This window comes from Apteryx rowi, unplaced genomic scaffold (genome assembly GCF_003343035.1).
Source record: "Apteryx rowi isolate R43461 unplaced genomic scaffold, aptRow1 scaffold_8, whole genome shotgun sequence".
Taxonomy (NCBI): Eukaryota; Metazoa; Chordata; class Aves; order Apterygiformes; family Apterygidae; genus Apteryx; species Apteryx rowi.
In genome coordinates, this window is record NW_020451093.1 from 2,604,601 (window position 1) to 2,630,728 (window position 26,128).

At 35.2% G+C, this 26,128-nt stretch overlaps 1 protein-coding gene across 3 annotated transcripts in view; it reads right to left on the reverse strand.

Moving 5' to 3' along the window:
- The window catches only part of DARS (aspartyl-tRNA synthetase), a 39,251-nt gene that overhangs the window by 7,857 nt on the left and 5,266 nt on the right, over positions 1–26,128 (reverse strand). The window contains exons 2-9 of one of the 3 annotated variants that reach the window (XM_026088956.1): positions 25,216–25,310; positions 23,975–24,067; positions 18,746–18,848; positions 10,228–10,330; positions 8,839–8,919; positions 8,339–8,398; positions 1,984–2,095; positions 4–138 (exon numbers count right to left, since the gene is read on the reverse strand). In XM_026088956.1, the coding sequence (XP_025944741.1) occupies positions 4–138; positions 1,984–2,095; positions 8,339–8,398; positions 8,839–8,919; positions 10,228–10,330; positions 18,746–18,848; positions 23,975–24,067; positions 25,216–25,225 (697 nt within the window). In that variant the 5' untranslated portion in view covers positions 25,226–25,310. Of the gene's footprint in view, positions 1–3; positions 139–1,983; positions 2,096–8,338; positions 8,399–8,838; positions 8,920–10,227; positions 10,331–18,745; positions 18,849–22,740; positions 22,811–23,974; positions 24,068–25,215; positions 25,311–26,128 lie in introns of those variants that run through there. The other 2 variants (XM_026088957.1, XM_026088955.1) reach the window with 2 other exon arrangements.

Genomic DNA, 26,128 nt, shown 5'->3' on the forward strand with positions numbered 1-26,128 from the left:
TACCTGGCCCAATGCAGAAAACCTTTTCAAAGTCAGCGCATATACACATCTGCTTGTACAGCTGTGGAGACTGAGCCAGGTAGGCACTGCTTTTGAAGTAAGATACAGTAAAAACATTGGCTCCTCCTTCACTGGCAGCTGAAACACAAATGCTTACAGTAGTTAAGATAAAAATGAAAAAATAATCAGAAATAGACTGATTCAAGTACTATTGGGCTTATGTTTAAAGATGAGATTTTTCTTCAAGCATATTAGATGAAAAAGATACAGTGGTATCCATTAATGTTAAGGGAAGTTTTGTGGCCCAGGACTGTCAGACACTGTCTTGCAAATTTAGCTGGGGTAGTTTAAGATGTTACTATTCCCAGCTGTTCGCTTCACCTACAAAGCCAGAGTTAACCGCAGAAGCCGAGATGCAAGACTACATTTACCAGAAGACATCTGCCAAAGGTCTGAACCCTTCTCTCAGTATGAGGCAATTAGCACAGCAAGTTACCTTAAGAAAAAAGGAGCCAAGAACACATGCATTTGAATTCCTCATTGTAAACTGCTTAAACTATCAGCTGAGTCACTTTACCTTTACTTTTCCCAATGTGTGATATGAGAGTTACAGCTGCCTACCTTTCTAACAAAAACATGCCAGAGTAAAATATTAGTTAGTAGTCCTTAAAAATTCTTATGATAACACTAGGTAAAGTGCTAAATATTGTTACTATTATTAACTATTCCACTGAGATTAATGTTTCTCTTCTTTCATTACTAATACTCCCACTAAAATGGTTTAGGTGAATATCTGCATAGTTATTTTTGAATACAAGTCAACAACTTTTAAAATCTCAAATCTTAAAATAGGTAAGATACTTAAATGTGAAGTTTAGTAAGGACTGTATCTATTTAACTTAGTTATTTTTACAAAACATTATCTCATTCAAACAATAGGATGCTTGCTTGCTTGCTTTCAATGGTACACTGCACAGAAAGAACAGCGCACTTCCTGAAAGGTCCTATGTAAATAAACTACTTGGGAGTCTTCAATGCTTCATGCTTTTCCTACAGATATAGTCAAAACAAAGGTAGTGAATCATATAGCTCAGCAGTACTTTCCATGTAGTAAGAATAGTTGCTTACATGGATTTTGTTAAAAAACACTGGTTTTATCTCAGTGAAGAGCCATCTTCAAAATATAAATGGGAAAGTATTAAACTCAGTAGGCAAAATGTATGCATATAATAAACACGTACAATAAGAATACTACAAATATTCTGCCCTACAGTAGCATTTTCCATACCATATGTCTTAGCAACATCAACAAAACCTCACAGCACACCAGAGATGGAAGAAAAACATCTACCTGTAAATCAAAGAATTTGACTTTTGAAGAAAATACAGCCGATTAACAACAGAATTAGAAGCTAAATCTACCTTTCCAAACTTTTATTTGGGCTGAAGCTGTTAGGCCATACTTTCAGAAAAATGATGCTAGTACCTTCCACTCAATCATATGCTCATTGCTACAGAAGTGACAGCTAATATTTTCTATAATGGCATCATCTTTTATACCATGATATGGTGGCTGTGACTTCTTCATGATGGAAGCTGCTCTTAACTTAAACTAGAACATTTTTTGTTTTGATACTAGGCATGGGATTTTAGACTGACAGTGCTTAGCGTTCAGAACACTGGTGTGAAGGATAACACAAGACTGCACATCTTTATATGCTGTATGTTGTATCTTTGTTAAACCAGATCAAAACTTGTATATACTGCAGAGTACAGAAATTAGGTATATATGTTTGCGTTGTCATTGTTTTAGCATCTGAAGTCAGAAGAACTTCATTACCTGCTAGAAGTTTGCTGTATTATATCTAAATCAGAAATGCAGTTTTTTTAAAAAAGAAAAGGTTGCCAAATTTTTGGCAGATAGCTACATTCAGCAACTGTAAAGAAAGCAGATCTGTAGCTGCAGAATCAAATATACAGTACCTGAAATGATTTTGGGAGTCTGAATTTCCACAAATCCCTTGTGAATGAGAGTTTCTCGGAAAAGCTGACAAATACCAGACTGAAGGCGGAAGACTGCCTGACTAGTTGAGGTCTATAAGGAGAAGACAAAATAATGAATCCTAAGTTGGTTTAATTTTCCAGACTCTTCCAGTCTTCCAGACAGCTGGAAGGATGAATCTCTTCTCTTAGGAAGATTTGTTATATTTGCCTAAATCTGATAATTATTTATTATACAAAAAGAATATAGCAAAGGAAACAAAAGAAACATTTCATTTGAATTTATAGAATGTTCAGTTATAAAGGAGGCAGTATGGTCAGTTCTGCATTTAAAGAATCACTGATTTATGAGATGTGCTTCTGCAAATAAAGATATTATAGGAAGAAATTAAATAAAAACACTAAACCTATTAAAAAGCTTTTACCACACTAAACTAGAGCCGCTGCAGAAATCTATAATGCATGATAAAAGCAACGGTCTTAAGTTATATATAGTAGGAATGTTTGTTTGGTTCTATTAAAGACTACTGAATACAATGTTTTTCACGTAAAACATAGCCACACATAAACCATGTAAGACATGACCACAAAAACAACCCAAAGAGATCTAAGCTTCTAGCAGCATTTAAAACAGTCCACGTACACCCAATATGTGAACAGCAATTATTCTGTCTTTCCAAAATTTACTCCAAAAGCTGCCTGCATTTAGATGAAAACCTGAATCAATCATCTTTTATTTGCTTATGTACATGACACAGTTAAGCTATTTATCTGCTTAACAAATACTTACACTAGATGTTCCTTTAACACTCTTGGGCTTTAGTGTGAAAAAAAAAAACACCAAAAAACCCAAACTTAGCGAATGCTGCAAACACTGCAATACGTCAACACTGAACCCATATCTGATTTTGTGCTTGCAGCATTTGAGACCTGACAGTTATCAACCTACAAGTGTATATAAAAACATCAACGAATTCTTGCAAACAACTGACAGAACATTTCTTTACGACAATCTGCGTCACAGCACTGTTTACTTCTCCTTTCTGAAAGGTACCCAACTTTTCAGTTAGGGTAAAGAGCCTTGTGGGCTTTTTCACGTGACTCCTACCAAACCACAAAACAAAAAACCCCAATCAAAACAAATTATATAACCACCAAATTTAGACAGTCAGTCAGAACACTGGATACGTTGAAATAAAACTACATCCATCATCTCTGGAAGATAAAGATATCACTCAACTGAAAATCCGAAAGAGAAAGCTATAATACTGCTGCAGATTCATAATAATTTGGAGGTATCTGCAGTTTTAGCAGACTGATAAAACATCACAGCAGTGTAATCGGCTGAGACTGTAGTAAGTAATTGCTAGCGGCTCTCACTGTCTGATAGCATTAACCACAGCCACTACTCCCACTACTTTCAAAATGAAGGAAATGAGGTTTTGAGCAACAGTTACAAAAGTACCCTCAAACGTTTTCACCCTTTTTCCACTGGTCTCAGGAGTCAGACAGATGCTAAGACAAGAAACTTAGCCCAAGTCCTGTATGTAACTTTGCAGAGTGTTACATCAAAGCAATTAAAATTTTAGTGTAATATCACATTGGGGATATAAACTAGAAGTTCTACAGAAACTAAATGTGTGTGTGTATGTATGTATGTATGTTTATGGGGGGTATGCATGCATGTATATATATTACCATCTCCTACTTAAAATCTGAAAGACATCTTCCAGGAGATGACAACCCAAAACAGTCACATTTGGGTTTACCAATATAATTCTTGATAAACTAAACAGTTTCTCAAAATATTTAGAGACAAAATGTCCAACATATTCATTTAAAGTGGGATAGTAACAATGCCTCCTTTGCCTTTTTGATGAACCAACACCAGTTTTATGCCAAAGAAGGTAAGAATGTAGCCCTAGCCTATACACTCCTAGGAAAAAGGAAAATGGTATTTTGCTAAATCCAACCTGAAAGCAATTACTTGCTCTGAAGCCTAAAACTGTGCACAGAAACACAGCCTTTCCATAACTCTGATCTCCATTAAAAATAATTTGCAATGTAGTAACTCCTTCCTTTAGCAAGGATGCAAACCAAAAAATCTTAATGTCATCTACATTAAATTATGTTTAAAAATAATATTTATGAAAGCAGCCAAATTCGCATACTGGATGCTGAAGCTTTCTTTGAATTACAGGCCAAGGAAAGAATAAGCAATAAACTTCTGTACCTCAGATTAAACCTGACAAAAGCATTCTTCTAGCTACCATGGGTAGCTGAGTTCCAGTGCCCATCCATCGACAGAGATTGCCAATAACAACAACCGTGGAGAATTTGTGATACTGCAATTTCCTCATAATTATTAAACAGGCCAACAAGACATTTGAGGTAAGCTCCCAAAGAACTGTAACTGGCAATGGGCAGTGGAGTCAAACAGAGGACCTCAGAAGTTTTGTGTATCATTGCAACTTTCCAAAGATTTTACAGATGATACTGTATATACATGATTAAAAGCTTTTCATATTTATTTACGTCCCTTGCATAAATATAGTGCTTAGGAGAAAAAGATATTGAATCTAACCGAAGAAAACAATTCAAGCTGTCATCCTGTCTTCCACTGACCTGGTGGTTACAATGGTAGGCTATGGTAGGTTACCATATCAGCTACCACACTTAGGTGTGGCACAGCAAACTGAAGACAGAAACAGCTGTCGCAAGAAATTATTTTTTTTACCTTTGCCTTTAAAAAGATTACACCATGGCATTCTTTTCCTGTAGTGTTTATTCTAATATGAACTCTTACCCATACATATTGGCAAACTATCTTATCTGAGACCATGCCAAAGACAGCAAATATTCCTTCAAGGCTTAAGTAGAATCTGGAACAAATTCAGGCCACTTATACATTGTGAACACTGTTAATATTTTAACTTGGTCTGCAGAGCTGGTTTTACAAGAAAACTCATCTTTAATAATCACATTTGTTAAAGTAGAAAAATGTATAGCTAACAATGCCAAAATATGAGTTTTGGTCATAACCTCACCCTAATTTCACCTACTGTCTGTTTATTATTTAAATACTGCAAAGGAAAATAATAATAATAGAACAAAGCATGTTTTAACACTATAATTAAGATTATATTAACAATTATCACATTTTATTCAGCATGATCTGCAATGTTAGAATAATCATTGCCATGAAAGTCTCCAGAGACAGACAAATGTGTTTTGATAGTATTGGGGACAGTTAACACCTTATGCAATCACATCTCAAAGAGGTGCGACTGAAGCACAGATGTGCAAAGTTGCAAACTTTCCATTTTACTCCCATGTCAGTTGTAGAATTTGTTTTGCAGTCACCTCAGTTTTGCTTTTTTTTTTTTTTCCCTCTGCTGTAACTCCCTGTCCTCCACCATGTAGGATCACTAACTGCATAAAGCAGGCTAACTAAAAAGAGGAAAGCAATGTAATTTTTACTGTAGATAATTTTGCAATTTCTATATTATATGAGAAAAGAAATTTTTGCCAGGAAATATTATTTGCTTTAAGTAACAATTTAACCAACCCAAAACAATTAAAATCAACTGTTTTATTCAAATTTCAGTATTGATTTATAGTGCAACAAGAATATATGAACATTAATTTTGTTGTCTAAATGACTGGGACTGCATTATGTCTTCTCTCCCAAATTACTACACACAATAAATGGTACATCTGCTTGTTCATTACTGCTTGAAGTCAGAAAAAATATAGCTTTTGCAATGAGGAAATTGAATGCAACACAATGAAATCAAGCTTGAAGCAACCAAGTATTCTGAAAAAAATTGCATTAAGATCAATGCATAGTTGGATTGTCACATAACATGGTTTGACACCCATAAACTACTAAAGGTACAATTTAATGTTTATGCACTATTCTGAGCAGTCTGAACAAGATAATCTTGTCCCTAAAAGGACTGTGCTTTGGACTCAACAAGCTCTACATGAGCAGGCACAGTGACAGCATCAGGACTGCTAAATGCATATAATTCAAGTCAAATTTGGACAGACAGTGTTAAGATAAAAATCCTCCTGACATCAAAAATAAGCCAGAGTAAGAACATCAGAGTCAGGACCATCGTTAAAACTTGATGAACCTGAATGATTTTCTTTTTTAGGATGACAACAGACCAAGCAGCAGAAACCAAAAATCTGTTATACTTGCTTGCTGTCTTTTCTTTCTTGTTTTTCCTCTACCACAGATCTTCATGAAATATGGTTCTTAACAGTTTCTGTAGTTTTTACAGATATGAAAAAATCACATATCACTGAATATTTCAGTTAAACTTAAGCACAGGAGAAAAGTAGAGGTTTGGAAACACAAGCAGTGCTCTAATTTGCTTTTCTGAATTGCTCCAGAAAAGGGGTAGTAAATCAAGCACATCCAGAAACAAGTGTTTTGACTCTTATTAAACTATCATGAAAAATAAGATACTTATGTCAATAGTGGTTTCCTCATGGTAACCTGCAGCCAGGTAAAGGCACGAGGAGAACCTTGTTGGATGGAGCTATGCTATTTTTGGAAATCTGATCCCTTTTATTTATCCAAGAACCGAGTTTCACAACTCTGTTTTATCATAATTTGGCCTTAACCAATGAACTCACAGGTCAAGTAATAATTAAAATTAGTTAAAGTACTAAACTACTTTTAAGATTGCATTTAAATGGTGAAACATAATTCTAGTCCCATGGTAAGAATTTTTTTTTTTTAGTCTGAGTCTAGACAAGTATATGCATTTAGTTCTTTAAATCTTTCTCCAAAAATTAGGGTCTCTATTTTTGGTATTCAATGACCCCACTCCTTCCTTAAACAAATGGAGCACCAAGGAAACCAGAACTAGATGGTACATACATTTGTGGTTTGACTTCCTCCCACACTTGTGAGAACAGATCATCACAGCATCTCTATTAGAACTATTTTGTTAACCTTTTTTTTCACTGCTGCCAATGATTTGGTTTTACCAGAAGAAACAGTATGGGATAGCAAGCGGCTAAAAACTGTTTCAGGTGGCCTTGTGAGCTTTTAATACCTCATGTCTTCTAATCCTGATTAGCACATACCTACTTAAGCAATGCATTTGAAACACCAGGGCCTCTCTGAAGTCACAGTTGTCTTGCAGGTCCAATCTATGCAACCAAATCACTGAAAATCAATTAGTAACTTTTTTATTATTTTGAAGGACAAACTGCTTTGGTGCCCCTGCTCCTGTGACTCCACTGCATACAGTGTTTAGAATGCGTACATATATACAAACATATATTTTTATTGGGATTTTCCCTTTCTCCATTGAATACTTTTTCTGCTTATTCAGCGCTCCCTTAAAAAAAAACAAAACACCAAGGTCAGAGTAACACGTGACTAATTAGAATCCTTTCTGCACAAGCAAAGGCTCCTGCAGAACAAAGAAAGCAAAGTTATGAATAGTTGCTTTGGTTCTGAAACAAAGAATGAAGTGGGCAACAGAAGAGCCACATGGAAATGTGATGCGGTCAGAAACCTTTACATAGGACAAGGACAGCAAGACAGTCTTTTTCCCTAGTCAAGGGAAATTTGTGGCCAGGTTAGATCCTGCCATGAGTGGCTGCAGAGGATGAGAGAGAAGACACTGAAATTTGACATTTCACCCTTCCATCAATGTAGTAAAAGGTTAAACTGTCTTTCTGAATTTTATTATCTTTTGAATAGTGCTCATGAAATACTTGTTTAGCATGGCTCACCTTAGCTGTTGGAGCTAGGGAGAAAAATAGCTTCTGTAGAAGGCAGCGTTAAAGTTCAGGCCTCAAAACAAACAAACAAACTAGTACTGAGATTGGCATCACCACCTGGTACAATTTCACTTGCAAGACATGCATTACAGTGCCTCAATTGTATGTTAAATTCAGAATTCCATCTTAGATTTCAAAACTGAGCTCTTACTACACCACTACATTTGAGAGGAAATGATATTTCTTAGTCTGTAAGCCATCCGGGTTCAGTCACCTTTGGATTTTGCTAATAAAAAAAGTCCAGATGCACATGGCCACATGACAAATCCTAAATATGCACCTTTAAACTACTAATACATACTCTTAGATTAATTTCAGGAAGGGTTTCTGATTTTTTCTCTGTTGTTTGTACGTGTATGTGTAGATGAAGCTGTGTTTTCACAATGCCACTCTCATAAATTGAGAAATATGCTGTTCATTTTTCCTCTGGCCAAGAATACAGCTTCCATCAAATCCACTTCTATTGCTTTATGGATTAGATATCTGAGCAATAAATACACGTAAGCATGCAACACAGAACATTCCTTACCCTCAGATCAATGACTCTGTTGTCCAGTCTTGTATCTTGGTTTACAGTAGCTCTTCCATCCTAAACAATTGTGCAAAAACAGAGAATTCATATATACAACTAAAAAAATTTCAATAGAGAAAGATATCATCTGGTTAAATTAAAGGGTTATTTCCAAATTCAGAGAATTTCTAGAACAGACTGAAGAACATACAACGAATTGCCAGTATGAGCAAAGCTTAAGATATACAGCTTTTCCCAGTGGTCATAGGCAGAAACCAGCTATGAGGATCAGAAGAACTGACATACAAACAAGTATGTTTCAGTCCGCAAAATACCTGGTTCTGACTTTCTACTGCAGTTCAGCAAGCATAAAGAAATTTTTAACAAACGTTGGACAAAAAGTAAAACCTAAGTCTACCAACAAGCCAAAATCACTACAATAAGGAAGTTGCCAGTATTTCATGCTTTTGTTCAATTACAAATATAATGAAAGGTATTTGAGGATGCAAAGTTTTCACCTCCTCTCCTTCCACTTCTGGCCGAACAGCATCATCCAGCTGTAAGGGCAATCGGGGTTCAGCCAAACTGATCACATAGATCTGAAAGTGAGACAGGAACAGAAATAGCATGACACTTGGCTCAAAAGGAGGTGTGACTTACAAAAAGATATTTCTGGCATAGACATGAAACAGTGTTTTGCATAGGCTGTTAGCTGGAAGACTGTGATTTTATTCAAATAGTCAAGATCTGTGGTTGCATTCTCATGACAATGCTGGAAGTGCTTAGTTCTGATTTTCATTTTGAAAGATTAAAAATGTTTTTGTATTTTTTTTCTGGGAAGCGGAGTCACATTGAGTTGAGCAAGCACATCAAGGACACATTGCCTGAGGGACAAACCTATCGTCATGAATACCAGGTCTGAAACTACTAGATTTCACAAAGTTTTAGATTTTGATTCCAGCGGGATCATCTCAGTCTTCCTGTTGTTACTGTACAGTGATACTTATCCTGTGATTATATCTGAAAGAATCATTTCAGACTCAAAATTTCTGAGCTAGCTAAAATACTGTCAGAGAAAGACAACTTGCCTTACAGTCTAATAATATGTGCAGTCAATTTGGTGTCTTTTCAGCAAAATCAAGGATATGATATATCTACACATCTATTAAAATATATTTCTTTGAAATCTGCAGACTTTCCCCAACATTGTTAGCTAAAATTTACCTTACTACTACAGCTTCAATGGCTACATCTGACCATTGTGCTCTGCTATCAAAGTGACTGTGTTTCACCAGTATTGCAGGCACGCAGTTTGTGAAGTGGCTGAAAACCTTTAGAAGCAAAGGATATTACCTAAAGGTTTAAATATACATTCTATTTAAACAAATTATAAAGTTGCACTTCCTCCAGCCTTACAGTACAAGCTATGGGGATTTTAGATTTCAAGAGCTTCCACAGTGTTAGGTCAGTGCTTTGTTTTTACTGAGTGTGACGTATTCCATTCCATTGTACGAAGGGGAAGATTGTACCTTTGTGATAAAGACACTTCTGACTTACGTGTAAGAAAGAGACAGATGACAGTATCTGCTGCAGTTAAGAATCAGAACTAGAATTACAAGCTTTCCTAGCCAAACTATTCTAGTGAGATACTTTATTTTACTTGCTATTATATTCCAAATGGCAGATAGGAATAGGAAATTAAAAATAAAAATAAAAATCAAATCTCTTAAACAGAATTGTTTCATGCTTATGTTTGACACACTGAAATTGGTAGTTTAAAGCAGTTTATTTCTCTGGTATGGGACCACTTACTGAGAAAGTATTTGACAAAGTTTATATAGGTAGATAGAATAGACAGAAAATCTCTCAAACAATTAACCCAGTGATCCATTTGCTCAAAAAATTACCCTTTGAACATGCAGCTCAACATCTTGCTGAGTACAGCCTCCAATTTTCTGATATGCTTTCCTCACAACGCCTTCTACGTCCACAATGCTCTCTTTGTTGATGCTGTCAATAAAGATAGTCAGCTTACTAAATTTCATTGCATGCTGCACCAGACTGAGTATCTAGCACTAGGAAGTATAAGTACTTTATGGACTGCTGGAACAATAAAACAGAGTTAAGGATTTAGGTAAAGTTGTTATTTATTATATATAATGACTGAGTTAATAAAGGACTTTGCTAAAATATTCCCAGCTGCAATAAATTGAAACTGGGGTGGACGACATGAGGGGAAAAGAATTATTATTAAGCTTAGTGCCTGCTCATTTGTTGCACATGTACACATGAATTGACAAGTTGCATACTTCTTCTCCTAGGCCACATACACTCATGTATGTGTCAGCTGATGCAGTTATCTGAAAGATGTGCCTTAAGCAGCAGAACAACAAACTGAAAGAAGTCCTAGAGCTGGAGGGGAATATCAAAACTGACTGAGCTTGTTTAAACTACATGACTTGTTACTGAAAGATGCAAGATGCTCTAAGTCATTTCTCTAAGACAGAGGACATCTTAATTGCTCTCCACTAACAGTCACTGATAGTATATTAAAACACTATAATATCTTGAATGCCTTCCAACAATATGATATAAAGTATGTGTGTTTATAGGCAAACAATAAAGCATGATTGTTTATAAGCAAACAATAACAAGAGCCTCAAGACTGATAGGTGAGAAAATAATTTGTATGAATGGTTTTTGTTTAGGTATTCAAAGTATTGAACTTTAAAGCAGTAATTTCATACAGATAATTTCATCCCCACTGAAAATATATTTACGATTTGTGATTTCAATATCAGTATTGTATCTTTGTCACCTTGCAAAAGGAAAAATATCAGAAAAGATTTTTTTCCTCTTTATAAAAAATAATTATTACAATTAACTTTATTTTGCACTTCTCAGGCATTCTTTAAAAGATCTGAAAGAACTTTATATCTATCACTTGACCACAAAACCCCTTAGGAAAGTAGCAGGCCCACAATTTAACTGCAAAAGAAAGAGGTGAGCAAAGATACAGACAGACAAGCTGGCCACTACTGATGTTGGTAAAGCAATTAGTGCCCTCAGGTTTACAAGGTTGCCTTCTTTGAATGAGACAGCCTCAACCCCAAACCAACAAATCCCAAACTCTTGCCATAGACCTCAGTTAAAGGGCAGCGAGATAAATACTTAAATGCAGGGCATTTCAGGACGGAGGGGCAGTAACGCCCAGTGAGGGGGAGGAAGGACAGAGTGCGAACAGAGTACGAGCTGCTGCTGCTGCTGGTAACTACTGGCCTGATCAGCCGCATCTGCCATAGTTCACCTAGCGTTGCCCACTTTAAGCCAGTATAAGAGCTGCGAACAAAATCTAGACATTCGAGCCCTATGGTCTTTTTGCACAGGTACGTGAGAAACTCATTAAGACTGAGAAGCTTCTCTTCAGAAACACCTGTGTTTGGAATTAGACATTCTCTCACATTTTTGAAGTTGGACTTTCCTGGTTAAATATGACATTTATCTTTTTACTTGATGGGGAAATGTATACTCGTCTCTGAGAAAGCGTGTCTGGCATGATCCAGAAGCTGAGATACAATCCACTGAACGCTGCAGAGTATGACTACTTGCTTGTTCTGCTTTTCTATTCTTCTTGAAGCATCCATATAAGACCTATGAGAAGCTAGATGGACCTTTGGTCTAACCTGGCACAAACTTTTACGTTATAAAGCTGAGTTCAGATTTAAGTTATCTAATAAAATTTTTTGAATAAAAATGACCAATTTTAAGAGAAAATCTGATGATGTAAAGTAGCACTGGGAAATTTCAGTGTTAGAATTCTTAAAACTTAACATAACTATTGCAAGTGAATTACAAGTAATTAAAAAAAACAAGTTTAAACATTCTAGTTGATTACACCATTTCTTTGACAGTAATTACTTTCTTTGATGGTCCATCATTTTCAGGTGATAGAACTCACTGGTACCTGCTCCAAGTGTTACACAGATCACAGAACTTTATATGCTTAACTGGCTTAACCATTTGGTAATTTCAGATATTGTATAAAATTTCTGAATGGTATGTTTTTCTGGTAATGTTGCCAGCCAAAACACTCCACAACTAGAATTTACAAGAGCTACAATTGCTCAAATCAGTATAATGAACAAATGACTACATTTACAGGAAGCACAGAGGATGACAATAGACTTTAAATCAAAATTCATCATCTAAGGGTGAATCTACTTTCATCCCAGCTATTTAAGCAGAGACTACAAATTAAAGAAAGACAAGGAGAAATGACACTAACAGCAAATCCTCTGTACTGGGAAAAAAAGAGTAATAGTTAAATGTAAATGAGTTGTATGGTGTTTTCTTAATCAGATTATTGATCCCACTGCTAACCGGTATCAGTGAAGTCACTACAGAACTATGATCAGAATATGAACAGTTCAAGACATGCAAAATGGTATCAGTTTAAAAATACCGGGAAAAATTAACTTTTACATCATTGCAGCTGTAATATCACTTTGCACACCTGCATAGCAGAACTTACAAACTCCTAATTTATGATCAAATCTGCTTAGATTTTTTCTCTCTCTGATCTCAAATTACAATTAAAACAGTTAAGTTCCTTGGTCTGGAACACACTTTAAAATCTGTAACATCTCTTAGTCATTACATCTTTTGTAATTTTACAATGTATTCCAATGCAGTACCTACATATGTATATGTCCAAATAGGTATATAATTGCCTGGGCATACAAAAGCACCATCTATTTAAAAATATTTATAATCTATTCTAAACTTTCATTTGATAATACGAAAACACGGTCTTGTTCATTCAGACTAGTTATCTAATCCGGTATGCAAGTAAAAACTTGTGTTCTGAGCTCTGGTTGAATTGGGCTCAGTAAGATTGTGTATTGGAAAAGTCTAAGTTGACTAAAATCACCTTTGTGACATAGTTCATCAAATGTAAACTACAGCAACCTAAAAGGGGCCGCCTCGGTCTCAACAGGTGATTCATGGAATCTAACTGAAATGATGATTTCAGTTCAAATTAGAACAAGAAACAAGATGCTTCAATTGAACCCTGGTAACTACATCAAAGCGTTCCCTACAGCTGCAGCACTGAGTTATCTAGGTGATTTTTCACAAAATCCCCCAGGTTAAAGAAAAAAAAAAAAAAAAAAAAAAAGGATCTGAACAAGTTGCAGAAAAGCAGGCCAAAGCTATCACCATTTCCATTAAAGGCAACAATATTTTCATCTGTAACTAATATTACAAAGGACTAGAAGCTAAATTAAAATGCATTAAGAGAAGGCATATGATATCTTTATATTATTTAATCCTTAAAAGAAGCTATTTTAGTGACAGATTCATAAACCCCAACCATTAAAAAAAATTCTTCTGTATAGCAAACTGCTCCATTATATTGTAACATTCCTTCAAAAAAAAAAACCAACCAAGACTATAATTACTAAAATGTCCACTAGATGCCTTATGTCCCTCTTAATTATCTGTATGTCTATTAGCCAAGACTTTCTCCTTTAACCACAAGATTGCATTATTGCAGTCTGTATGAAAACATCTTTCATCAGTAGCTTCATGTTGCAAGCTGAACCGCATGTGGGCCTCTCTAAGTGAATCACAATCAATATTTCCTTGATCAAAATTCTGAAGAACTGAAAAAAACCTAGATTATTCACTTTAAACAGAAAATGTTTTAACTAATGGAAGCATCCATACTCATTCAAACAATATTTTCTTCCTTGTTTTTTCCTCAAGACTGTTTTCTGTAGGCAGACTGCATAAATTAGAATATTAATACTTCCTTATAAAAATATTAAATAATTGCCATAAAACATAAGGAACAAAAGATCCTTTATCTGAATGTTAGTGAAAGCTCAAGGCAATACAGAGTACTTTAGAAAAAATGGTTCACTTTGTAAATAGTTGAAAGTATTAACATTGTTTACTCTAACTCTAAAACATCAATTGTAATATTATTGTCTGCACAAATAAAATATGTACCCATTAAGCCCTCTGACCCAAATTTAGCAGAAAAGTTAACTGATATTCATATACATGAAGGTCAGGGAAACACCTATTCTTATTCTCTTCATGGTAAAAATCATCTATTTCCTGCAGCAACCTTCTAACACCGGAAGAGCTAGAATATGTTCTGGGAAAAAAATCCTGTCTTCTTTCAGAGATTTCAAGCAACTAGATTCACTACTCACTTTTAAGAATTTTCTCTATAAAAAAATTTCCCCTTTATTTCCCTTCTGAATTTATCCAGCTTCACCATCTGTTCATTGCATCTTGTCATACTTCTGTATCTGCTAAATAAGAACTCTTCACTGACAGAAAGTCTTCTTCTTGCACAGGTACGATCAGAGTAAATCACTTACTAATTTCTCTTGGATAAAACAGACAGGTTTCTTCAGTTTTACAGGAAGACAAACTTTCCTGACAGCGTATCATTTAATCCTGTAACTTCATCATTGACTTTCTTCCTACTTGAAAATATGTATTTTGATACAAAGACAAAAGAATGGGACAAAACATTCTGGAAATGGTCTCATCACTGGCTTATATTATATTAAGGGCATTTTCTTATTCTTTTTCAAAACTCAAGAGAGCTCTTACCATAGTATGTAAGAGAACTGCATGAAATCCTAATTTGGTTATGTATCATGATCTCAAATTTCTAATTACTACTTTCCTGGATATTAATGCTGAACCTACATAAGATCTGTACTAATGGTCACAAAGGTACAACTTCACACTAAAGAGCATCAAAGTGATCATTCCAAATGAGTCCTGTAATTATGCACTCTGGGGCAGTCATGTGGCTAAACAGTTTACACCATACCAATTTCTGTGTCATCTGCAAACCCAACAGCTGCAATTTGACATTTTCTTCCAGATGACCAATAAAAATATTAAACAGAAGTGGGTCAAGAAAATATTTCTGCAGTATCCCACAGCAACAGCTTCAGCAGACAAGGATTCCCCATTTTCAAGAAGTGCTAGATCATTTTTAATACTTTTAGTGTGCTTCGTCATTGTAAGAAGCCTTGTGAAAGGAAGTACTGAATCTAACAAAGAAAAACTTAAACATTTTCTGCTTAAGCAGACAAAAATAAGAAGGTAGAAAATTAAGGTTCTACACAGAGTTTCAATCACGCCTCTTGGGTTTTCATAATACTACCAATTTATCTAGCTGATCAACTCTTGTACATTTTTCTGCATTGTAATGTATTTTCATACAGGTTTACCCATCATTTTGCGTGGTTTATCTATTTTCAGAATTTTCATTCTCCTGCCTAGAGAGCAATAGTTACTTCCTGACCAAGGGCACAGCATTTGTGTAGCTAAATTAAAATCTGGCAACCCCCTCCTGCAATTGCTAAATCATATCACATCGCTATTTGTGGAACAAACTCAGTAGCAGGGAAAGACCCAATGCTTGTGCGAGGGAAAAAAAAAAAAAAAAAAGAGAAGAGAAAGAAAACCAAAACTGACCCAACCCAATCCTTTCTGAAAAAAATAGGTTGATAAGTTACTAATTTCACCATTTGGCACCTTTGCTGTATTAAAGAGACAATTAACTCCTTCCCCTATAAAGCACCCCTTGCAGGACTAATCTGAAATTTTCTTTGATGAAAGACATGAGAATGCCATAACTGCTAATGGCACTATGGCACTGTGTTGCTTTTGATAGTTCAACTAGGAAATTTTCATAGTTAAATTTACAGAAATCTCTTTTTAAAAAGTGAGATAAGCTAGTGACAAGTCTCTCTCACTAAAAACAAGTCATCATTCTTATGATAATGAAGATAATCAGTATAGGAATACATTTACAGTATGTTAATGTTGCTAGACCACAGAAGGTTATGAAAGTTCTCAGTTTCTATGTGCCAATATCAAGAAGAGGAACTGGTCTGTTTATTATTTATGAAAATTTGTACAAAAAATGCTCATGATTAAACCAGTCCTTACACTATCTTAAGTTCTCCTTAAAAATTGAAGTTCCAGCATTTCACAAGCTATTTTAAAAAAGTTTGGACCTAGCTCCTGAGAAGAGATTTCAGTATCAAAATATGTGAAAGTAGCATACAAATGCTGAAGTTTATACCACTGCCAGTAAAAGAGTTTAGTTTATACATTTAATTGACATGTAAGGTATTTAACTTAAATATGTTCCTCAATAATGTGATTGCCTCACTTAATGTGTAGGAAAAGAAGAGGAGATAAGAAGAGACATTCAAAAAGGCAGAGAAACAGTATAGTTATTTTTGGACATCTATGACCAGCCTGATCTGCTAACAACAACAATAGTGGCATCGTTCCACAGCGCATGAAAACTAGCAGGAAAGTGACTAAAGACAAGGCATGTCTGCTATTGTGCTTCAGGTGTTAACTCAGCTGGTGACCACAAATGCACTTGGAAGTCAGCGAGCAGCAGCCACTGAAGGACAAGAGGCAGCTGCAAGGAAGACATGAAAGAGAAGAAGACTGCAGTACAAGATTGTAATCTAAATCTCGAACGTCGTCTTATAAAAAAAAAAAAAAAAAAAAAAAAAGGCCGTAGCAGGGAAAGTTCTATCATTCAAAGCACACGATGGTCAGCATACAGCATTTTCAGAAGCACATACAAAGAGTCAAATGTACATGCTATAAATGAGAGGCTGTAGCATCAGGAATTACCCTGAAAATACTCCTGCAGAAAAGAACAGAATGAAAAATCAAAATGTAGTATAAACATTATGAACCTGGTTACTCACAGGAAAGCAGATCTGTGGTATCAAAAAAAGCAGGGGGGATGAAAGGGAACTGGAAGGAAACTAAGGACAAGATTGCATCTGATTTAACAATTTACTGCTACCAGAAGAGAAAGGAGCTTTGCCCTCTCCTCTTTTCAGATATCCTTTTCCACCCTTTACCACTTTCTGCTATTTCTGGCGCTCCATGATCTGTTTTAAATCACTAACCTGACAGAAAATTAACCTAGCAAAAAAGATGAGTGAGTTGAGGAAAGGTCACGAAGCCTGACAAGTGCCAGAGTCAGCATGTGGAAGAAAAGAGCAACGGCCAGCTTCCCTCTCATGATACCATGGAGCTCAGCTGCTCATGAAACAGAAACATAAGAAACTCAGATGTGGAGGGAACAAATATGAAGCAACAATGAAAGAGTGAGATGTTTGAGAGAGTGGAGGCAGACTGTTAGTAGGTTAGAGGGAGAGGAAGTGGGGAAAAGAGAGATAGTGCACTTAATTCTTTTCAAAGAACCCTTTAAGTGCTGGAGAAAATAAGCTATTTCACAAAGAAACAGAACTCTTCATTTTGGCTCATAAACACCTGTAAACAGCATGCCTCACACTGGCACTGCCAACTCTAAGCACCGCCAAACAGCAAACACTGCTGGTTCTGTTCTCCCGTCGCCTTGAACCTCATCAGCAGAAGCATTATCCCAACCTTCTCAACTTGGCTTCTGGAAGTCTATACTATAATGAATCCCCCCTTTCCCTGACATATTGAAGGTTGAAGGCTCTAGCACTTTTACAGCTAATTAGTGGGGGCTCCCTTCCCAGGCATGAGAGTAGTGCCAAGAACTACACAGAAGCAACTGAAGTGCCACATGTTAAACATATTATTGCACTGAATTGACCCACATTTCTGTTTGTGAACAAGTAGTTAAAAACACTACATGATTAAAAACCTCTGTTATAAAAACACCTCTGTCATGTAAGCACATTTAGTACTGGACAACCCCAAAACACAATCATTTTTGAGGTAAGAAGGCAAGGGCAGATAACTTTTTAGCTTTAAGAATAAAACAAACCAAATAACTAAATTTAAATTGCTTCAAAAAACATTTTCCTTACTTGGTAGGTCTAACTATTACCCCAAATAAAAAAATCTTAAAAAGCAGCTTAAGACCCTCCAAATTGTAGTGCCAAAAATAAGATGTAAAAAAGATTAATTTGGTGCATAGAAGCAACTCTTTAATTTCTTCAACTCAGTAAACCATTTGCTGTATACGGAGCTTCTTCACACCAGTTCTTGCTATAAAACATACTACCACATTGCAAATCTCCTACTCATAGAAGAAAAACCCTCAACATGTGCACACAAACACCACACAAAGTGTCCCACTATGCTTAGCTTGCCAGACTTTTTTGTTAGACTGCTTGAAAGTAAGCCATGTCAGTGGCAAGAGAATGCTGCTTCAGCAGTTCAGAATGAATTTCAAGCCTGTTCTCTATTTTATCTTTTGTAAGTGTAATGTATTCAAGCAATAGTGAACTGACAATTTAAATAACTACATTTTAAAACAAACGAAGCATTGATGTTAATGTGTGAAAATGGTCCCAACCCCTGGGAGTCCTGGTTCCCACCATTGTTTACTCTGACAACAGGATATAATTGCTTACTTACTTGGCAGCAAACTTTACCATCTGCTTGCTTGCATGCTGTCCCACAGCCACAAGAGCCTGGACATTAAACTGCTGCTGACGCAGGACTAAGAAACACTGCTTCCCTGAATACAAAGAAAAACAACACAGGTGTATTAAGGACAAGTTACTCGAGGTCCTTGGGAATGGGAAAAATGCTTTACTACTTTAATATTAAGCTGAGCTTTTACGTGTGTGTGTGTCTCTGAATAGCTACATCTAACTAGATTCAGGTCTACATGTACACACACACACACACACACATCAAACCTTGAGATAAATAAAATGATTTTGGCTTACATCTATAAGTGGGTGAATGTACATTTTCTATAAATAACAACATGCCTCCTAAGTTAAGTAATATCTAGACAGGATGATAACTAGAATTCATGCAATAGTTCTTCAGTGCCAGAAGCGCACATGTACTTCACATTTTTCCTTGCTGCTTTGCTCACTTTCATACTGCAAGGAAGATGAACAGCCTTCTCGGCTCTACATTACTTTAAAAGAAGAGTTTTTTCCTCTTCTAAAATGTACACCATCACTTCTACAATTAAAGCTGTAGGGTTGTTTTGACAAAGCTACTCTGAGTGAATTAGGCTTGATTTTGCACCACAGGGACTAAACCAACAATGTTCATTCTATAATACAACATACATTCTGAACGAAGGGGAACAAAAGAAGTATTGATTCTGGTAAATGACAAGAACCTAAAAGACTCAAGTAAAAATTCCTGCAAAAGCAATTTATTAATCAACAGCTTAGGGAAAAAGAAGTTAATGCAGTTTGCTGAATTTTAAAATACATCTTTCCAAGTCAACAAAGCTCATTTTAATCTGTTTAAAGTATCTGTGTAATGACAGTTACAATCATTTTATATTTCTCCTCACATCTCTAACAGACATTTATTCCTTAGCTTAAATTTTAAAAAAAGTCTCTTCCTCAAAGAGGAAACAAACAAACACTCTGCTGTTGTACCAGTATCTGCCAAAATGCATCCATACCCTTTTAATTCCAAGTTTTGACTCATGTCATTATAATAATATTTCAATTAAAACAGTGAGAACAGGTAGTGGTCAGAAGCTTTGTTACAAAGTAGCTATTTCCCAGTTATTGCTGCCTTATGCTATATATATATATATATATATATGTTGGTTTTCATGTTCTATAACTTGCACAGCGACACCAAAATGCCAGTTGCACTTTTCATCTGCAATCATGCAGATTACAATTCCTGACACAGTTGCAGATAATTTAAACAGTATCAGAAGATAAATGCAGATCGTTTGACATACAATCTGTTGGAAATCGAGGCAAACATAAAACTAGTCCACAATACTTAAAAAAAAAAAAAAAAAATTATAATGGTTGGAAATGACTGACTTCTTGTCCTATGACCTTGGTTTCAGAAATGCTACACAATTTTCAGAAAACAGACCACAACTATTTCCATATTCCAGGGATTCCAAAATTGAAGTAAAGAAACTAATATGGCATGATTTTTCATATTTCTTACAGGCAAACGCTAAACTACAAATTTAAATTAGAAGAGAGCAGGCTTTAGAAATTAAATAGATCCTGTAACAATAAATATGCTTGTATTTCAAGTTTACATAGCAAGTCCACAAACTAAGAATACATAAAAAATAAAGTACAATTTTTCAATGGGACACAATATGGTAAGTTTCTTTGGGTAAGTGAGGCTTTTCTCACACCTTTCAAATCTCCATGTTTCTTTCTTACAAGATAAGTGTTTGATACAGCATTTCCTCCCCATGATTTCAGTTACAAAGAATTTAACAAAGTATGATGGAAGTTCAACAGTGTTGTATTAGGGATTCAAATGAAAAATAACAACTGAAGACATCCAGAATGTCACTGAATTAGTGAATATTTAAGGAGAGAAGAGTGAAAGAAATGGAAGGACTTGCTATCATACAAATCAGAAGCAAAAGTTTGGCAGTTTTACTTAAACCAAAACATTAGAAGTCTGATCAATATCTGCATCACAAAAGGACTCAAAATATTTTTGTCATGAGTAACACTACTTGTTTTTCTGAGTAAAGAGAATGTTTTGTAGAATATAATAAACATTTCTAATCACACAGAAGATAAGTGATCAAACAAACCTTACTGATAGGGAATAGTTAAAACAGTTACAGTTACACAAAGTTACAAAGTTCCACACAGTTCCACTGTTAAAGACTGCAGGAGGAAACAGAACTTTTCCCAAGAAAGCCTAATGCATGTGAAATAAACTATCAAAAAACAACCCATAATCAAATCTAGTTCATGATTAGATGCCTTTCCAGACAAAGCAATGGAAAAAAGGAAGCATCAGAGTGAGAAAAAAATAAAAGATTACTGTTCTCCACATGTTTTAAGATCTTTTCATATGCATTTTTTTAAGTTAAAAGCGTAAGATGAACTTTAATTACCTACATTCAACAAAAGCAAACATATCTATATGTTTCTATAAAACAGACAAACATTGTATCCTATAAAAAGTCCTAAAAAGATGAAAAGCTTCAAAAGAAATATGATTAAAAAAGTCTGATTCCATCTAACACAAGGAACTTTTAGTCATTGAGTAAATAAGAGAATACACCACACATGGGATTCTTTCAAAATTAAGCAAAGAAAACCAAATAGGAATGCATATCTGTTCTTGGATGGAAGTACTGAATGACACAAGACCTTATGAGAGCAAAAGAAGTAGAAAAAGAATTCACATAGACAGAGAGAAATTTTTGGTCATATAAATACATTGCTAGTTAAATATATCTGCCAGCAAATAAATGATTTTATATGGCTTATTATAATTTTTTTTCTAACATTTAAATTGCTGGACTTTTTTTTCCCAGACATACTATCTTGATGTTTTACAAAAAATTTGCATCCATGAAATGAAAACAAATTCAGGTCTAATATACTGCCTAAGTTCTAACCACCTGGCAGAACCAGACTGATCTCCCAGCTGCTGTTCAATGATAAACTTGATCAGTAGCTTAGGCTGGCTTTCAAATGAGGCCAGAAATAGCATTTATTTCATCTATGATAAAAAACACAGGGCCCCAAGCACTTTAGTTTTAAGTACAACTCCCAGAAATTCCCAACACCCCATTCTTTACACACCCTTCAGTTAGTCTCCATCAGGCTTCATGAGTGGCTTACTATATGAGACAGCTGGATTCTGCAGTTGTTCCATTTTTCTGGTTTATTGGTCAGAATCAGACAGGGTTAAGTAAAGGATATGTTGGTTATTTAGGAGGCAAATTCGAGTTTCTGAGAAAAAATAAAGCTACTTTTCTGCAAGATTTTCCTGTTTCCTGCAAGACTTTCCTTTCCATAGTGGTAGGAACAGCACCATGATGTGTGGGAAAGACTAATATTACTTCTTACTCTCAAACATTTGCTTTTCTTATTAGATTCTTCTCCCCAATGCTTAAGTAAATAAGCATACAAAACTTACAGCAGTCCCTGAATGTCATATTTTGCTTCATCAGACCAAGAGGGAACAAGAGGCGCAATCAATAAATTGAGAACACTTCATGAGAAGCCTATAATCAATCCCTGTTCTTTCATTCTTCAGGTTGTATTAAGAGTCTTGAAAATAAGCATTGCTATTTCATTAAAAACAATGGTCTCTCCTGAGGTCAAAGGTGAAGGGTGAGAGACAGCAGTTTATGGTTGAGTGTTTAATATTGCCATGTTATTTATGCTATTCTGACTGAAGTACATGCATATATCATGCAGGATGTCTTTCATAAATGCAATAAAGAGGCAATAAACAACAACCATTGAACTTTGCATTTTGTTTTAAAGGTCTGCAGTAAGACACCTCTCTTCCACTTCAATGTTTAATCTACTAAATTCTATCAATACTCTGAACTTTTTTTACAACTGCAAAAGAAGAAAATGTCATAAGGATTCTTATTTGTATACTAATAGCAGCAGTTAAATTAAATACAGTGTCACCTGTCTGAGCAGCTCAAAGTTGTTAACAATAATGACTGAGGCTTTCACAGCTTTTGAGGCTGGACAATTCCTGTACACAGGAAAAAAGAATGACGACCATGTAAGAACCACACTACAGAACTAGTTAGGAAATCACACAGATCTCCCTAAATTTAAAAATTCTAACACAAATTAAAATGTGTATTATATGTATAATTTACATTCAGCAGTACAGACATTCATTAAAGAGGGACTTTTATATGAAAATAAAGCCTCAAGAAGAGAAATAAATCTGGTATCTATAAGAATATTCTGTACTGGACTTTCAGCCCCAATTTGCATTATTCCCACTTCCAAGACTACTGTTAAGTTTCATTTGTGAAGATCATTTCTTTACGCTCTTTTCTTTCAAGTCTTGGGAAGACAATGTATTTATGTCTCACTGCACAACAGCCAAACATAACTGGAAATCAGTACAACAGTTGTCAGCATCTGACGTCAACTGAAAAGGCCAAAGCCTATTTAAGTTTGCGTATGGCAAACTGATCTCCAGAGAGAACTTCTGATTCCAATGAAGAAATATGGCTGTCAGAGAGACAAGTATGACAGCCCACAGTATTCAGAATCTATAAAAGGCTTTTTGCTTTAAGAAGATGTTTCTTATTTTAAGTTCAAATGAAATAGTCAAATATTGGCAATCGAAAGTAAAATGGTCTGAAATTTTAACATGGATTGTTGTTTCCTATAGGAAAAAAGATATAATGAAATTATTTATATGCAGGAGAATAAATAGGGCCTGTCCAACAGTCAGTAAATTTATAATAAATATATGTTTTCCTTAGAAGCTCACTTAAATTTAGAATTATATTTTATCTCATGTCTGTAACATCCAAAGCAGAATGACTAGAATTTTTTTAATTACTATTATTTACAAGTGTCCACACACTATTTAGTAACGTGATAAAAACAAAAGTCACTTATACTGGAATGTAATAGTAATATCTGATCTCCTGCTCAGCTGAAAACAAAATTTCCTTTTCCCGTTTGGAAAAAAGGGATGGAAGAAAGCAAAAAAAACCAGTTCAAGCGAGCGCTTTGAGTAACCAGATGACAGTTTTCTTGTAAGCAAGATGGAATTAGTGGAAAGTAATTGCTTTGCTTCTTTTTACTGAAAATTTATTATGAAGCCAAAATAAACATTCATTTATATTAATAAAATGAGAATATAAAAATCAAAACCCTGGAGGCATCTCACCTTTAGCTCTGCTTGTATGAATTCTGCCACGAACCCAAACCACTTCATCAGCTTTCTCCTCTGTCAAGTCTTTTATTTGAATCAAAACTCGATCTGCATCACAAAAATAAAACATATTTAAGAATGCTTCTGTTTTTTTGAAGACATTTTTCACTTTAAACTCAGTTACTACATTTTTTATTATTGCTAAAATTTATAATAAATCCAAGACATTATTTTATCTACTTTACAGTGGACGTTAACACTGGAAACACAAAAGATCACATTTCCTCTCTCAGTGAATTGTACTATATCAAGTAATTTTAAATTGGTCCTGGCTTACTGTTTGACTTATATAGCAGGGTCAAACTGCAGTAAAACAGAAGCAAGACTTATTGTAGTTCACGGATGGCAGAGCCCAACATGACTACATTAGTTTTGATAGGATTTCACAGTGCTGCACTGCACCACGTGTGCCTGTTGGTCTGGATTTTTGCTAGCTCAGGGATGTAAGTACTGCTCCACTGCATGGTGTGGAAGTTGGCATGCTGCAAATAGCAAAACAAAGGCGAAGAGGAGATGCAACTGTTTTCTGTATTTACATCAGTAGGGTAAACATCAGAGTAGAATAATTATTATTTAAAATAAAGAAGAGAAAGAAACCATGAACAAATACGCATTAGAAATTAAAAGAAGATTCATTTTGACCAAAGCAGTGACATTTTGGAGCAACATCTCAGAAGGAATATTAGTGTGTAAAACCAGTGAAACTTAAAGAGAGAATCTGTTTAATAACCTGATCAAGCACTACTGCAGTTGCCTGCAATGGCAGGAGATAGGATTCATTAGAAAGAACAGTTCAAATTCCATGTACCCAAGAAAGCTGGTATCTTTTAGATATCAAAGGGAATTGCATGGTCAGGAAAGGGCAGGAATTTGGATAGTAAAAGAACTAATGGTAACTACCAAGGAAAAAAAAATTTTTTTTTTTTTAAATCAGGAGTTTTTAGAAACTCCACAATTCTAACAGCTACACTTATTCATTCAGACTTCATGTGTGCTTAAAACCACTGCTCATTATAAGAAAAATTGTCTTCAAGGGAGATATGTAATACAAGCAAATTCACTGTCTGTGTCCTTCATAAAAGACTTAGCCCTTGTTTCAACACAACATTTCATTTACTAAGAAACACCACCGCTTCCACACTCTGGACTTCTCTTCCCTCAGAACTTTTCCAAACTTTGCTGACACTCCAGCTTACCATCTGCCATTCTGGACTTCTTCCCTCTGTCTCTGAATACCACTCACAGCTTGCCCTGTAATCCTATTATTCTGCACTGGGATTGGATTCAATTTCTGGAAAAAAATTTTTTTAATTCACTTTAGTTTATGCTCAGAGCAATGTATCTATTTTTTTAAACACAGAACTATAATCGTATCTTGCATGAAATTCTGCTACCAAGAACTCTATAGCTGACCTACAGTTTATGTGCTTTCTCCACAGAGAATTAGCATTTTCCTCACAGGCATACAACAAAACCAGAACAGAATGAAAGCGTACAGAAAAACGTGATGGGAAACTGACTCAAATATATTCATAATTAAGAGTATGAGTGAGTGTGTGCGTGCGTGTGCACGCATGTGTATGAGAGTGTGTGAATGCATGTGCATGCATTAGGGGAGGGAAGGGGAGTAAAGATGTTATCACTTCACAGCAACTTCAGATGTTCAAACATCATCAGTACTAAACAAATATACAACCAGCACAAAATGTAAGCTTTAGTACTTCTAGAAGTTTGATATTACCTCAATCAACTTAAAACTGCATTATTACAAACCTAAAACATTTTCCAGGCACAAGCATAAAGGCAGAATGAGGTGTTACCCTTTTTTATGGATCCCTCATGTTTCAGGCACCATCTGCATTAGATAAACACTTTTAAAAAATCTTTTGGATAATGGTCCACGTTTCATCAAAACTAAACAAAAAATTTTCATTGCAAAAATTTTTATAGGGTATGAGTTATTAAAATCTATTTCACCTTTCATAAAAAGGGTAACAAAATAGTCTCTGAAAAGAGGCACAATAAAGAGATTTTTTTCCACAAGGAGACACAAACTTTTGTATCACTTTGTTTCCCCTCTTTTAACCTGCCCAAATCCAGTTTTCCTTC